This window comes from Cyanistes caeruleus, chromosome 8, assembly GCF_971803275.1.
Source record: "Cyanistes caeruleus chromosome 8, bCyaCae1.hap1.1, whole genome shotgun sequence".
Lineage (NCBI taxonomy): Eukaryota > Metazoa > Chordata > Aves > Passeriformes > Paridae > Cyanistes > Cyanistes caeruleus.
The window spans coordinates 8,137,432-8,152,393 of NC_141708.1; the positions used below are offsets into that span (position 1 = coordinate 8,137,432).

General features: G+C 50.3%; 1 protein-coding gene across 1 annotated transcript; it reads right to left on the reverse strand.

Annotated features, from left to right (window-relative positions):
• Positions 1 to 2,907: 2,907 nt before the first annotated feature.
• ADRB1 (adrenoceptor beta 1) lies at positions 2,908 to 10,520 on the reverse strand. Its single transcript, XM_023929277.2, has one exon. The coding sequence runs from the start codon at positions 10,516 to 10,518 to the stop codon at positions 9,145 to 9,147; it is 1,374 nt and encodes a 457-aa protein (XP_023785045.2). The 5' UTR covers positions 10,519 to 10,520; the 3' UTR covers positions 2,908 to 9,144.
• Positions 10,521 to 14,962: the final 4,442 nt, after the last annotated feature.

The window sequence follows — 14,962 nt, forward strand, 5'->3', positions numbered from 1 at the left end:
AAGGCAATGAAAATCCATTAGCCTGACTGCTCCCTGCAGAGGAAAACCAGGCACACAAAATCCAATTCATTATTCTCTTTCTTATTTAATGCTAAGTAAGTCATTGAACTTTACTACTTGATCTATCTATTTTCTTTAGTAGTAGGGCTGCAGGAAATCTTTCTCTTCTCAAAGGGGGTTTCAAGTTTCTCACTGATATCATGTAAAAAATACTTGGGAGTGTATGAGTAAAAAATAACTGCATTTCAAAGGGAGCTTGAGCCATGCAGATAATGATAATTTTTTTTCTCTGAAGCACAGAACAGAAGAGTGGAGGCCCCTGGGAGCTGGGAGCACCATTGTTCTTCTTCCAGGCCTTTATCTGGAGACAGGCTCTGAGATAGACTCCGATGAGGCCATGGGAAGGATTATCTGCTCTGAGTGCTAATGGCATGCATTTGACAACATCAACCATTTAATTTATGAGGTGCCTTGTAACCTAAAGGCAAAGAAATTCGTACCATGCAATAGCCCAAACACATCCGGTGCAATTAAAAATTGTCTGACCAAAGCCCAGCCTGCTCCACAGCCCCACTCACCTAATTACAGCTATGTAGAAAAGTTCTACCTTCTTAAGAGGCACCTTACTGGAGTTTGTACTGTGATGGCAGTGTTATACAATGACAAATATATTAATGGAAACTATCCAGAAGTGAAACCATTCCAGCCTTTTTATCACCACATTCCTGGCTCCCACGTAAGTGAAGTGTGCAGGAATAAAAGCAGTTAAGCACCATTCACCAGCAGACACAGATGATGGGGATTGCTCACAAGCCCCCAACAGCTCAGTGGTACCCATGAGTGTTGGGATTCATACATACACACTGGGAAACAGAGCTGCTCTTCCTGGGGAATTATTTTTCCACTGTCCCTGGCTTGTAGCCATGTCGCTCTCATGCATTTGAGGACAGTTTGGTGCTGAGATCCACAGGAGCTGCTCTTTCAGCTGCCCTGGTCCCAGTCTCTGTCAAAAGTTTGTCCCATGCCCCACGCTTTGGGCTTGGAAATAATGTGAATTCAATTTTTTTTCCCCCTATTGCACCAGTATTTGTAAAAACCTAAATTTATTTTGTCTTTTCACATACAGTGAGAAGCTTAATGGCTTAGTCACTAAACCCCTGAATAGAATATTCAGAGCAGCTTCTGAAAGGGAGGGAAGGTTTGGGTGGCGAGTCCTCTTTTTTCAGCACCAGCCAAGCAAAACAATGGCCAGAGAGGGCTGGTCTGGGTCTCAGCTTCTGCAGCATCACCACTGGACACGAGATTTGTGACCACAGAGATGGATCTAAACCAGGGCTGCTACCAGAACAGATGATCCCTAACCCATCACTCTGCATCTTCCATTGGCAATTGTTACCCGTGCTCGTGTAACCCGCTGGCTCAGCTGAAACAAGCCTTGTCTGAAAGGGCTGGGTTTCAGCCACAGCAGCCCACTGCCCATGCAGCACCACAGGCAGCACAGCCAGGCTGGGAAGCAGGACATGCAATGGGTCTTGAGGGCCGGGGGGAGGAGGAGAGGGGGCAAGTACCAGCCCTGGCTTGGATGGGCTGATGCTGAAAACCACAGACAGGCATCTACAGCATTGCCAGACAGCTGGTAACTACCTGGCACTGAAACAGGAGCAAAACCTCTCCCGTGGAAGTTCTCAAGGTGGTTTAGAGCACTGCTACAACACCTGTTGTCACTGGCAATTACTGCAGCAGCTGCCTTGTGCTGCATATCAGATAAAAGCTCCAAAAAGCCCGAGTGTTTGACACAAGCTGTTCTGTGAGCGATCCCTACAGACGCTCCTGTGTCGGATCCAGCCTGGATGCGCTGGCGGTGCGGCTGTCCTAGTGTGGCCATGGGGACCTGCCAGGGTACCAGCGATGCTGTGTGTGAGCAACAGGTCCCACACCGCCCCTGCTGCCTCCCGTGCTGCAGCGAGGATGGAGCCATCCATCCAGGGAACACATCCCACACCGCCCTCCGTGTCCTAAGCCAGCTAATTGAGGTTTTATTAGACGGCTCCCAAGTGAGCATTTAGGGGAAGAACAGAAAAACAAACCACCCCTGTCTGAAGGCGGGCTCTGCGAGCTGTGGAACAATGGGAGCTCTGGAGGACATCTCCCGGTTTACCTGCTCCAGTCCAAGAGGAAGCGCTCCTCCCTCCGCTGCACAATGAGGGACGGGGTGGCCAGGCAGGCTGACACTCACCTTTGTGTCTCTGGACACCTCTGGGGTCCCTCCCGGCGCTCGGGCAGGTGAGAGGGGCACACATTATTCACCCGAAAGGGAGCAGAGTGGCAGAGGCTGAGCAGCAGCATCCGTGACTCTCACTGGAGCAGTCACTGCGGGGCTCCTCATCTGCACATGCAAACTTTAACCCTGAGCGCTGCTCTCCCTTCCCCGCTAGGAATCCCGCCAGGGGCTTTTCTTGATTCCTTCTTCTTAACAAGAGGTCTCTACATTTTGCCAGCAAAGCACTGTTCAGATTTTACCACCTGGAGAAACCTTTTGTGATGTGCTATTGTGCTGTCTCTGCAATTGTTCCTTACTGTGGCAGGGTCCTCCTCTGAGGGAAGCCAGCTTGCAGATTTGGAGGGGGCTGCAGCACTCACCTGGCCCTGCAAAATGGCTTGTTGGTAGCTGAAATGTTTATACACCTAGCAGCTGCTGAGATTCTGAGCTCTTTAGTGTCTCTGTTTGCCTCTTTGGTGTATACACTTAGATCTGCCTTTCAAAGCATTGTGCCAATGAGCTTAAGACAAATTATGGAAATAAATTTCGTAGGAAGAAGCCAAATACCTTAGCTTTGAGAGAGACACTGGGCCAGGCTTGCAAAGATACATCACTGCCTAGAGACACACAACAGTTGCTAATGGCTAAGGCACTGAACTAGTAGAAAATCCTCATTTAATCTCATTAAGGACAACAAGATTCAGTGCATTACACAGGATCAGATGGGAAGGGTATGCCATTACATCAGAGATGCTCTGCTAATCATGGCAATGGCAAAAGTCTGCAAATGGTAAGTTTGTATTTTCTTCTTTAGGCTGTGAACCTGGAGGTCAGGACTCCTTTCCTATTTGTTGGGGAATTTTGCACTCTGGTGCAGCCAGTATTCATAACTCTGAGAATCAATCTTGAAAGGAATGGGTAAAACCAAACCCAGACAACTGCCCACAACCTGGTACAGTTCATAATTCTAACAACTGCCAGGGCACAGATAAAAAAACCTTGTGCTGCTGGGTGCTAAGGCCAAGCAAGCAAACATTACCATGAAAAACCTGGAAGCCAAGTGGGGCAGGGAAGAAAAGAAAGTTGGCTTGTGAAGCAAATGTGAGTACCAAGCTGCTGCTTTTGGTGAACCAGGAAGCTGATCACCAGTTTACATAACAAACCCAAACTGTGTTCCATTTCCAGCACGGTGGGCCCGATTCTGTGGCTGCTTGGCAGGACAGAGGATGAGTCAGGGCAGGGGCACGGTGGCAGCCAGGGCCAGCACACCCGGCACACCCCGCAGCACTGCCACCCCCAAGGCCACGGGGCACCTCCTGTTTGGCACCACAGAAGAGGAGGGTGGCTCCAGGCTGGGGGATGGCTCCAGGTCCAACAAAACTCAGCTGGAGCCACTTGGAGAGGAGAGGAGGGGGAGATGCTGAGGGGTCCATTGCGTCCGCGGCTGGCCAGGGAGCTGCGCGGCTTTACATCAGCTGAAAGCTGCTCAGGTGTGCTTTAGTCTGCTGCTGTTATCCTCAAAGAATAGGAAAAAAACTTCTAGGAATGATTTGGGCATATTTCAGCTGCCAGTCCTTTGGTGGCATGGTCCTGTATGGAATGTCTGACCTCATACCTCTTAACCTGTGTTTCCACAGTGCCTCTGCCTGGCGTATCCCTCTCCAAACCAACAACTCTTTACCAGTAAAAGGCAGCACCTACAGCATGGCCAAAGACACCCCAGTTTTTCTTTTTGCATTCACAATCTTGTGTTTGCTCACCAGCATCGCCTTTTTTATCCTTTTCCCATCTTGGCCACTTTTCCCAGCAGAGTTTGACAGGCTGGAGTTAGTGAATTGTGGGGATAAATCACCTGCTGTTTCCATGGGCAGCTGCTCCTCGCGGATGGGCAAGCATACAAACGTCTCAGAGAAAAAGCAGATCGATTTCTTCTGCAACATGATTGCCACAAATATTGTTGATCTTACATTATGTGTGATTGTTTATATAAAGAGAAAGAATCCTTACTTCCTCCTGGGGCGTTTGGGAATTTGGCAGGGTCTGAAAGCGAGTCAGTGGTGCATAGGATAATGCTCCTTGGGGAGAGTGTGCTTAGTGCTATTGCAGGAGATCACATTGGTGCTCTTGACACAAACAGAAAGTCCCAGCTGAACAATGAGTTTTTAGGATGAAAAGTGAAATGTTAGGAAGGTGTGTACATTGCCGTGAGTTTGCTTCATCTTGCTTGTTGATGTGGCGGTAACAGAACTATTTTTAGGTATAATCCTTCAAACAGAACATGACTTCTCCTCTCTGATTAGTACAAAGCTGGCTTCTAGTCAAAGGATAATTATTTCCCAACACATCACCTAACACACACCAGCAAACAAAACACTCATTATTTGAACTATCCAGCACTAACTGTTATTTAGCAGTTAACATTTTCTCGACAGCTTTAAATAGGACTAATTGCTCCAGCTTCATTAGCAGAGGTCATTTGCTGTTGGTAACAATACTTTTCTGGAGATAGACTCTCGTATGAGATTAGATTATCAGGTCAAATTCTGCTCCCAGTGGCAATGATGCCTGACCGCATTTGGCCTCACGAAAGTCTGCTCTTTTCAGTTCATAGCTGCCCAATTTCCAGCCCTGCAGCTGATACATTACATAAAGGAAGTAAGTACACTCCACCAGACGGGAAATTACAATAAATTAGGAAAGTGTGCAGCACAAGGAAGGTTTGCAAAATAGCCACTTAGAGGTTATTAATAAAACCTTAGTCTCAGATACGGCTTAGGAAAAAAAAAAGTCGATAAAGAAGTTGTTCTTATACTTGAGGACATGTGGATACCCAAGAAGGAAAGCAGCATCTACATAAGAACCAGTGCATGCAGCAACTCAAATACTCAGCTGATGCTGTCAAATGCACAGCTCAGATCCTAAGCCACCTTTTTTCACATAGTTCCATACTGCTTGGAGAACAGACAGTGGATGCTGGGGGTTGCAGTCCCAGAGTGCAGAGGATTTGCAGGAGGGCTTCTGTGCAGCTCTCACAGAGCCTGCTGCTTGTCTGAAACAGCCTCAACATCCCTGAGCACATGGAAAACTGAATCCACTCCTCCAACCCGGTCTATTCCCATTTAAACACACGGAGAGAGGCAGCCTTCCTTCCAGAAGTGCTGAGCAAACACTGCACAGAGCGCGGCCGGCGCCTTGGAGAATCAGGCGTCTTCCATGTGGAAGTCTCCAGGCATCCTCGCCAAATAATTCTGGCCCTGGCAGCTGCAGGACATTTTCTCTGAGCGGATTTCTGGTTTACCTGTGTCTCCCTCTCCTGCAGGCCTGCAGCTCTTTGCTGTTGCTTTCCTGCCCACGTACGTGTGCAGCCGCATGCCTACCACCTTTTCTTTCTGACTTGCAGCTCCAACTGCTAATCCATGTCTGGTTTTCATCAGAAAAAAATACATTCATCCCGAGTGTTTGACTCATTGCCTCCAGAGTATTTCAGCTGCCCCACAGCGCTTCTCAGAGTATCCTTCTCTGCGGAGAACAGCCTGTTCTGAGTGTGATCCACAGCAGACTGCTCGCCAGCAGCCTCCCCTTCCTCGCACACGTGTGTGCCATATGTCCTGCTCTGTCCTCACTGTTACTGTGCCACTGCCTTTTCCACGCCATGCGAGATGGACTGGCATCCCTGTGCAGGCTGCCAGTGGGATTACTTCAGCTGTCTACGAAGGGACTCAATGTGTCAGCCTCCAGACTCTTTCAGCAGGTTGTCAACTGGCAAAATTCAACAGCAGACAAACCGTTGACTGCTCTGCTGACACAGCTGGCCCTTCTGAGGTCAGTGGGCTAAACCCATCCTACCTCAGTGCCATTACACTTGTCCAGGAGATGCATCACCCAGCACAGCTCTTCCACGGGGCAAACAGAGCAAGTTCTGGCCATAAATTTCCCACCTAAGTTGGACCCTGTTGAGACAAAATTGTCACCACTTTTTAAAGTCTAAGGACAGGAGTGTTTGGATAGTTAGAAGTGAGTGTGTGAACTGATTTATGAGATGAGTATCCAAGTCCATTAGGCTGTCCTGCTCCATGCAGTAGGCACTGTGCTTCCTCAGGATCCAGCACCCTGCTGAGGATGAGGGCTTGACAGCCACTTCACTTCCCAGGCAGGTGCTGGGATCCTGTCCTGCTCTACCCAGCAGGCAGAGACCTGGCCCTGCCCTGGCTCAGTGATCCCCAACATGCACAAGGAAAGCACCACTGTCTCCCCATCCCATCCCAGACATGCACAGCCAACATCTCGCTGCAGTTGCTGGCATCAGACATCACCATCCAGTGCACACTTTTGGTCCTGTTGTGTTTGCTGTAATCAAAGATAAAACCAGATTTTGGTTTTTGTAAAATCATTTGGTGGCAGAGTGGCAGAGCCTACCTCACTTAGCTCCTGATCTGATGTCACCCCAGCATTTTAAGAACCCATTTCACTGTTATCAAGGAAGACACCATTAACTGCAACTCACATCAAACTCCAGTAACATCAATAGAAAAGTATTTTTTACTTCTCCAGTCCCTTTATTTTGTATTTGCATAAAAAGAGTAACTTTCTTTTTTCCCCCCCCTGAAAATGCAACATAAGAAATTGCAAAGGACAAATTCCTTAACTTTGGAAACAAAGAAAAATGAAGAACTGGTTTCCAAAACAAACCGCGAGCCACCACCCTGAAGAACTCGCTCTGGGAAGTGCTGTTCCTGGGAGCTGATATTTAATTAAACTATACTCCTGAGTTTAATAAAACTAAAAATTACTTCACTTTGATTCTGCACTGTCCTTTTGCTTCTCTGTTTGCCATGTATTCATTTCAGTAAAGAAAAACTTTATGAAACCACAAGAATAGAGCACACCTTCATAAAGCAATAAAGGAAGACAAAGCTGCAGCACTTCTGCTCACTGCAACTCCTTACTTACAGCAATGAAAAATGTAACATTCAGTTATCATCACCTGCTAGGGCAGGATCAGCCCTGCTGTCAGCATGAAGTGGACCTACTTGTGGGGTGGCATGTAATGCTTACAGAGATTTCTTTCTACTCAAGACCAATTTAAGCTTTCAAAATAAGCGTCCTCTGTAATCTTAAATATTCTGGTCTCCTGACTCCCAGCCATGTATTCCTATGACAACAACAACAAAAGAAAAAAAAAAAAAGAAAAAAAAAGAAAAAAAAAGTGAAGAATATATCCCAGAAAGGAATAGTTCAAGAAAATGAGTATTCATTATCAGAGTGGAAACACCTTGTCTTTAGCCATTAATTTAGCCATTAATATTTTCCTATTAATAAGGGAAGTCAGTAGACCTCAGTGCAACTGGAACACAACTATACTGGGTTTCAAACAGGTTTTTTTGCAACACTGTGTCAGGAAAAGCCATTAGATCAAGTTGTATTGGTAATCTGAGCCATCTTTGGAGAAAAACAAATGCTGTTCTTCCCATTATAGGTTGGTATAGTTTCAAAACCTATAGAGACACACTTGCTTGTGCTGCAATGGTATTTATTGCACACAGACCAATTACTTACACAGTAGTAAATTGCACCAAAGTATAAATATGTTATAAAACACACACAGAGAGGAAAATGGAAATGACACACAAGTGCTAAAATAACAGCAGATTCACGTGGGCATTTGGAAATAAAAATAAAAATATTAAAGTCTCTTAAGATATTTTAATTTATAATATGGATATATTTACAGTACCTTCAAAAAATAATATTAAAAAAGTCACTCTCAATAAAACTATAACAGATCAGACAAAACCAGAAATCAGGTTCAGGGTCGGTGTTACTCAGACCTCCGCTTCCTTTTCAATCTGCATGTGTGTACGTGTGTGCAAGTAATATCTTCAAATAACTTTACAACTCTTTTAACACTGTGCAAAAAACGACTTTGTCGCCATTTAAAAAAAAAATAAAAATGTGCAGTACATTTTTTCGTCTCCGGGATTCTCCCCTCGCCCCCGGTTCATCTGTAATTACAATGAACAAGCTGCAGAAGGTTCCTCACCCCCGCTCCTCCCCGGCCCTTGTCATAAAACCCTATTAGTGGGATGTAAATATGCTGTTTAATATAAACATGCTCCGTTCATTCCCCTGTACAATATGCACAGTTTGAGGTAGAAGTTTCTCAGCCTGACTGCTATTGTCTGGCCGAAGGAGATAAGCACAGTAACTCACTGCTGGCTGATGCAGAGGGAATAAGCACAAGAGTGTGGGTCGGGTTGTTTTACCCCCTTTGAGCCAGTGCTCCTCATTGCTCATTATTCTCTGTCTCGCTGCTCTGCAGACGAGGAGAGCACGGCTGCTCCGAGCTTAAAACTCATCTTGCCCGCAGGTCTCCGTCTGCGCGCCCGGAGCACCTGCAGCAGCGACCCCGCGCCTCCCAAAGCCCCGGCGGCCCGGGAGAGGGGACGAGCCCCGGGGCCGGGCGGGGGTGGCCGGACCCCGGCTGCAGCCCAGCTCTGCCGCAAGGGCCAGCACCGCCCGTGGTTCGGCCACCAGCACGGTCCTGGGACAGTCACCCGAGCGCGGGCGCTGCCGCCACTGTCCCCGCGACAGCGCGGCTCCTAAAGACGAGGTGGCTGTCTCCGGGATGGGCTCCTTATTTCCTTTGTTGTCCGGTCAGTGGCTTTCCTGTTTTCTGTAGTTTCGGATGAGGTATGTCGTACACCAGTTCACCTGCTTTTACTCCTAAGTAAACAGCCGCACTCGCCCTGCCAAGGCAGGGATGGCTTTGCTGGGCAATGGCATTACCATCAGCAGCTGCCGGGGATTTCTCTGCTCCTGCTCCTGCGCGTCTCCCTGCCTGCCTCTCCCCCCTGTCCCGGCTCCGACGCGGCCCCCACGCCCCCCTATACCTTGGACTCCGAGTGGGAGGCTCTGCTGTGTCTCTCCTCCAGGCTGGACTCGCTGCCGCCCCGCGTGCCCCCGTTGCAGTCGGAGCAGGTCCCGGCCGGGCTGCGCTCGGGGGAGCCCACGGTGCTGATGAAGCCCCCGGGCAGCCGGGCCAGCTCCCCGCCGCCCTGCGGCCACCGCTCGGCTTTCCGGCGGCAGCACAGCAGCCTCTTGAAGGCCTTTCGAAAGTCGGGGCTGCGGCAGTAGATGATGGGGTTGAACGCGGAGTTGGCGTAGCCCAGCCAGTTGAAGAAAACGAAGAGCCAGTCCGGCACCAGGTCCCTGTTGAAGACGTTGACGATGTTCACCAGGAAGAAGGGGAGCCAGCAGAGGGTGAACACCCCCATGATGATGCCCAAAGTCTTGAGGGCTTTCTGCTCCCTCATGGCCACGATGCGGGAGCTCTTTCGCTTGCTGGCTCGGCCGTTGCCGAGGATGGGCTGGTGGTGAGGGTGAGCGGGCAGGGCCGGCTGCGGCTGCTCCTGGCTGCCGTAGAATCGGCCCTCGCACCTATCGATCTTCCTCATCTGCTCCTTGGCCTCTCTGTACACCCGCAGATACACAAAGATCATGATGAGAAGGGGGATGTAGAAAGAAATGATGGACGAGGCGATGGCGTAAGCCCTGTTGGTGACGAAGTCGCAGCAGCCCGGATCCTGGTAGCACTCCAGCGCCTGGGGGTCGTCATCCCGCCACCAGTGCATCATGATGGGCAAGAAGGAGACCAGGGCAGAGATGGCCCAGACGGTGCAGATGATGCCCTTGGCCCGAGCCTTGGTCATGAGGCTCTGGTAGCGGAAAGGCGAGGTGATGGCCAGGTAGCGGTCGATGGCGATGACGCACAGGGTCTCGATGCTGGCCGTCACACAGAGCACGTCCAGCGAGGTCCAGCACTCGCAGAGGAAGGATCCCCAGAGCCAGGTGCCCCGCACCACCAGCGTGGCCCCGAAGGGCACCACCAGCAGCCCCATCACCAGGTCGGCGCAGGCCAGCGAGGTGATGAACAGGTTGGTGAGGGTCTGCAGCCGCTGCGTCCTCCCGATGGCCGCGATCACCAGCACGTTCCCGGCCACGATGAGCAGCACCACCAGGGCCATCAGCAGGCTCATGCCCACAGCCCACTGCTGCGACAGCAGCTCGGCGGCGGGCAGCTGCCTGCTCCCGGGCGGCACGGCCGTCACCCCGGCCACGGAGCGGTTCTGGGGGCCGCAGTCCGCAGGCAGCCACCCATCGCCCATGGCTGTGCGGGGCGCTCCGGCCGCCGCTCCGCACCGCGCCGCGGGCAGGAAGGCGGCGCCGCCGCCGCTGCCACCGCCCGGGGGCTGCCGCATGGCCCCGCGCCGCGCCGCCGGACGGGCCCGCCCCGATACCGCCCTGGTACCGCCCCGGTACCGCCCCGATACCGCCCTGGTACCGCCCCGGTACCGCCCCGGTACCGCCCCGGTACCGCCCCGGTACCGCCCAGCACCGCCCAGCACCGCCCGCCGCCAATCGGCACCGGGGGAGCGGGACTGAACCGCCCCGCCCGCGCACCGGCGGTACCGCTGCCCCATCCCTGCCCCATCCCTGCCCCATCCCTGCCCCATCCCTGCCCCATCCCTGCCCCATCCCTGCCCCATCCCTGCACCACCCCTGCCCCATCCCTGCCCCATCCCTGCCCCATCCCTGCACCACCCCTGCCCCATCCCTGCCCCATCCCTGCCCCATCCCTTCCCCATCCCTTCCCCATCCCTGCCCCATCCCTGCCCCATCTCTGCACCACCCCTGCCCCATCCCTTCCCCATCCCTGCACCTACTCTGCCCCATCCCTGCCCCATCCCTGCCCCATCCCTGCCCCATCCCTGCCCCACCCCTGCCCCATCCCTGCCCCATCCCTGCCCCATCCCTGCCCCATCCCTGCCCCATCCCTGCACCACCCCTGCCCCATCCCTGCCCCATCCCTGCCCCATCCCTGCACCACCCCTGCCCCATCCCTGCCCCATCCCTGCACCAGCCCTGCCCCATCCCTGCCCCACCCCTGCCCCATCCCTGCACCTACCCTGCCCCATCCCTGCCCCATCCCTGCACCTACCCTGCCCCATCCCTTCCCCATCCCTGCACCACCCCTGCCCCATCCCTGCCCCATCCCTGCCCCATCCCTTCCCCATCCCTGCACCACCCCTGCCCCATCCCTGCCCCATCCCTGCCCCATCCCTGCCCCATCCCTTCCCCATCCCTGCCCCATCCCTGCCCCATCCCTGCACCTACCCTGCCCCATCCCTGCCCCATCCCTGCCCCATCCCTGCCCCATCCCTGCCCCATCCCTGCCCCATCCCTGCTCCATTCCTGCCCCTATCCTTGCCCCTATCCTTGCCACTATCCCTGCCCCATCCCTCCCCTATCCTTGCTTATCTCTGACCCTATTCCTGCCCCATTCTTGCCGGTACCGCCCCGAATTCCCCAGGATCCCCCGTGTTTGCTCTGGCTATGCTCTGCCTGTCCGGCGGCTGCTGAGCACAGAGCCCCCTTTCCTCACTGCAGCGTGGATGTCCTGGGCAAGGGGTGTCTGTGCCTGGCAGCCGCAGGGCAGCCAGGGGATACGGGCAGGGTGGCCTCCTACCGGCTTCTGGAGCAGAAGCTACTTCTTTTTACCCCTGGAAAAAGCAAAATGCCAGCACTGGCTGCATCCCTTTGGATGTCCCCATCAGGCACAAGCGTCGCGTTTGCAAGCCCCCTGTCCCCAGTGCCTCCTCTCCCAGCTCTGCGGATATCGCTTGTCCCTGCATCTCCTCATTGTGAATCCTCTTTTTCCCGTCTCCTCCAGCCCTGCTGGACCAAGCCATTGCAGGGTTGGGAGGTGGGAGCTCCCTTTTCCAGCTTTTCTCTGCTGTATTGAACGAGTGTCTCTGGACTTTCAAAAATGTGTGCAGTAGCTTTAATGCAGTCTGGTCAAACGCACTGCATCTAGGGACTGCTCGAAGTATTAATGATGTTAGTACCATTATTTGGTAATGAGCAGTAAATTACTGAAACATCAGGAGGCTGCAATGCCCGGATAACCAACTGAGCAAGTCCTGCCCAGATCCCATCCCCTTCTGTGAAACCTGCTGCTAGGAACTTGTTTGGTTAGATTTCCATTCACCTGTGGAAATTCTCTATTCTGCTCTGAAGCTGTAAGACTGCATTTTACTGCATTTTAGTCCTGTTTTAAACTTCTTAAAATAATGTGGAGCAACCACAGAGTAAATGAGAACAATGTCCCTTCTCTCCTGCCTTTTAAATCCTTGGCGTGTCTTTACAGCAGCACCAAATGTTCCCCACAGCACTCTGGGAGCAACTGGAAGGCACAGTTATTTTCTTCCCCCTATATATTTATTCTGCTAAGACTGCTCTGCTGTTCCAGCTGGCCCATAAAAATCCCTTCTAGGCTTAGGCTTGATTTACAAGGTCACAACCTGGGGAAAATTTATTTATTTATTTACACAGTGTTTATTTAACCCTGACTAAAGGCCACACACCAGCATGGACCTGCTGCTTGGCAAACCATTCCCTCATGTTCCCATGGACTTTGCTTTGCTGCTCGTCATCTGCTGGACCAAAGCATGACCCTCTTTAGTGGGAAGGGAAGGAAGCATGACATCTTCAAGAACAGAGGGAGATCTTATGCCAAATGAAAAGCAGAAGGGCTGTTTCTAGGAGTATTTGCCCAGGTCTGGTATCTGTAATCCTGATCTAAAAAAAAAGTAATAATATGAAACCAGGTTAGTGGAGCTGTGGGATAGAAACAATTTTTTCTTTTCTACATTTAGCTGGAATGCTTAAAGTAAGTATGAGGTCCATGATGCATCATTGCACAAAAACCTTCACAGACAAGATGCTTGGATGAATTTTGTGAATGTGTACAGTCCATTTTAGCATAAAATCAGCCAGAAAAAATTCTGATAAAATCTTAAATATTTTTCCCAAGATGATAGTGAAGCAGTGGTGGGGATAGCCTGCAGCTGTTTTATTTGCTATTCCTGGAGCACCATCCATCTGTCATCTGTCCAGATCCATTATGGCTGTAATATCTTTATACAGTTAATAAATACCGTAAACTAATAAAATGCCAGCTCTTTGCCTATTGAGCTGTCCTATCAGATCTCCAGCAGGAGGTCTCTTCCCACCATAAGAGAAGATAAGCTTAAAGGTTGGAGGAGTAAAGGAAATTATTAGCAAGTACGCAATAAAACAGAAGACACATAATTGTGTGTTGCTTCTCCGTGTCTTTCTTGGTTCCACACGCGTCAATCTGGAATGCCAGATCAGAGCTGGAGCCAGAATGTCTTTGGGAAACAATGCATCTCCAAAGGAAAAAATAAGCAAGTTTACGAATTCTGTACAGAACATCCCTCTGGCCCTTGCAACACAGAGCAGCCAAATATTCACTTTAGATTTAACCCCTTTACAGAGCATTACCTTTTGCAAATCTCCTTTAACTCCAAATTTCCTTGTTTGGGTTTTTTTTTGTTTATTTTTGTTTGGTTGTGTTTTTTGTTTTGTTTTGTTAGGTTTTTTGGTTTGATTCTTCCTTTCAGACAGCTCTTTAACATGATTTAAATACTTCCCTTTGTTTGCATATTAGTTAAGGATGTTAGGTTAGGTCAAGAGAAGAGCTTACAGCACTAAAATGGTTTGTTTCTACTTGCTCTCCAAATCATGGTTTTTAATGAGCAACTAATTTATTTTTTCCTCAGGAAGTTTAAAAAAAAAATGAAAAAGAGAGCCCAAACTGTCAGTAGTTCCTAGAAGAGATCAGTCTTATATTGCATAGAGGATAACAGGTAGATCCAATGAGAATCAAAATGTGCTGCATTTCAGGAACCCTATTGGCATGAGCTGTGAAACCTCAGCATTTCAGGAACTGAAGTGTATTTCCTGGGTGTATTTTTAAACCCAGTCCTTGGAGATGCTTTGCACAGCTTCCAGCTTGTTTTTGTGTACCTCCCTCCAGGCAAAACAGATTGCAAGGTGAGGGTCCTGTGGAATGGGTTCTGTCCCTTCCAGCAGCACCAGGAATGGGGCAGGAATTTGGGAATGGTGCTGTGCACTGGGATTAACCCCTTCCTTCATTGTGGCTGTAGCTAGGGCAGTGGATTTGCTGTTGCCAGCTCTGACTTGCTGCTGTAGGCCATCCTGGATGCTCCAGGATGCTCTGAGCTCTGTGCCTCATGGTGCCCCTTATGACCCAGAAGGATCATGCCTTCCTTGCCCAGTCTTGGTCCAGCCATGCCTTCACGAATAAAATTCAGGGACCACTCTTATTAACATAATGCCCTCTAGAAAGATGAGCTATTTGTTCCCTTAAGGCATTAATCAGTCCACTGAAAAGCCTGGAAATCCTCCCATTGATTTCAGGGAGCCTCATGTTGTCGTTCCTTCTCTGGAGAAAAAGAACTACCTAAAAGCAAATTAAAAATGCATTTGCTGTTCATTTTTCTTCCTGCTGTCTTCCTAAATCTCTTTGCAAATTTAGCATGCAGATATCTGATAAACCATTTGTGTTTGCTACCTGGACAGCTGACTGAAACCTGCAGGAAAGCAGGTGAGAAGCAACTCTGTGAGTCCTCATGTGAAGTGATCAGGCTTCACCCTCTCCCTGACGGCCCAGGAAGAAATCATCACTTGGCTCTATTCACACTGGACATTTGTTATTAGAGAAATAGAGACATGATGGAACATTGCCACAAGATCCATGTCTCTTGTTTTTAAAATAAACATCTTGGCTTTGACTTGACGTTTATTTTCCATAAATGC

Excerpts from the sequence above, each read along its gene's own strand:
- ADRB1 (XM_023929277.2), bottom strand. The coding sequence starts at position 10,518 with ATGCGGCAGCCCCCGGGCGGTGGCAGCGGCGGCGGCGCCGCCTTCCTG.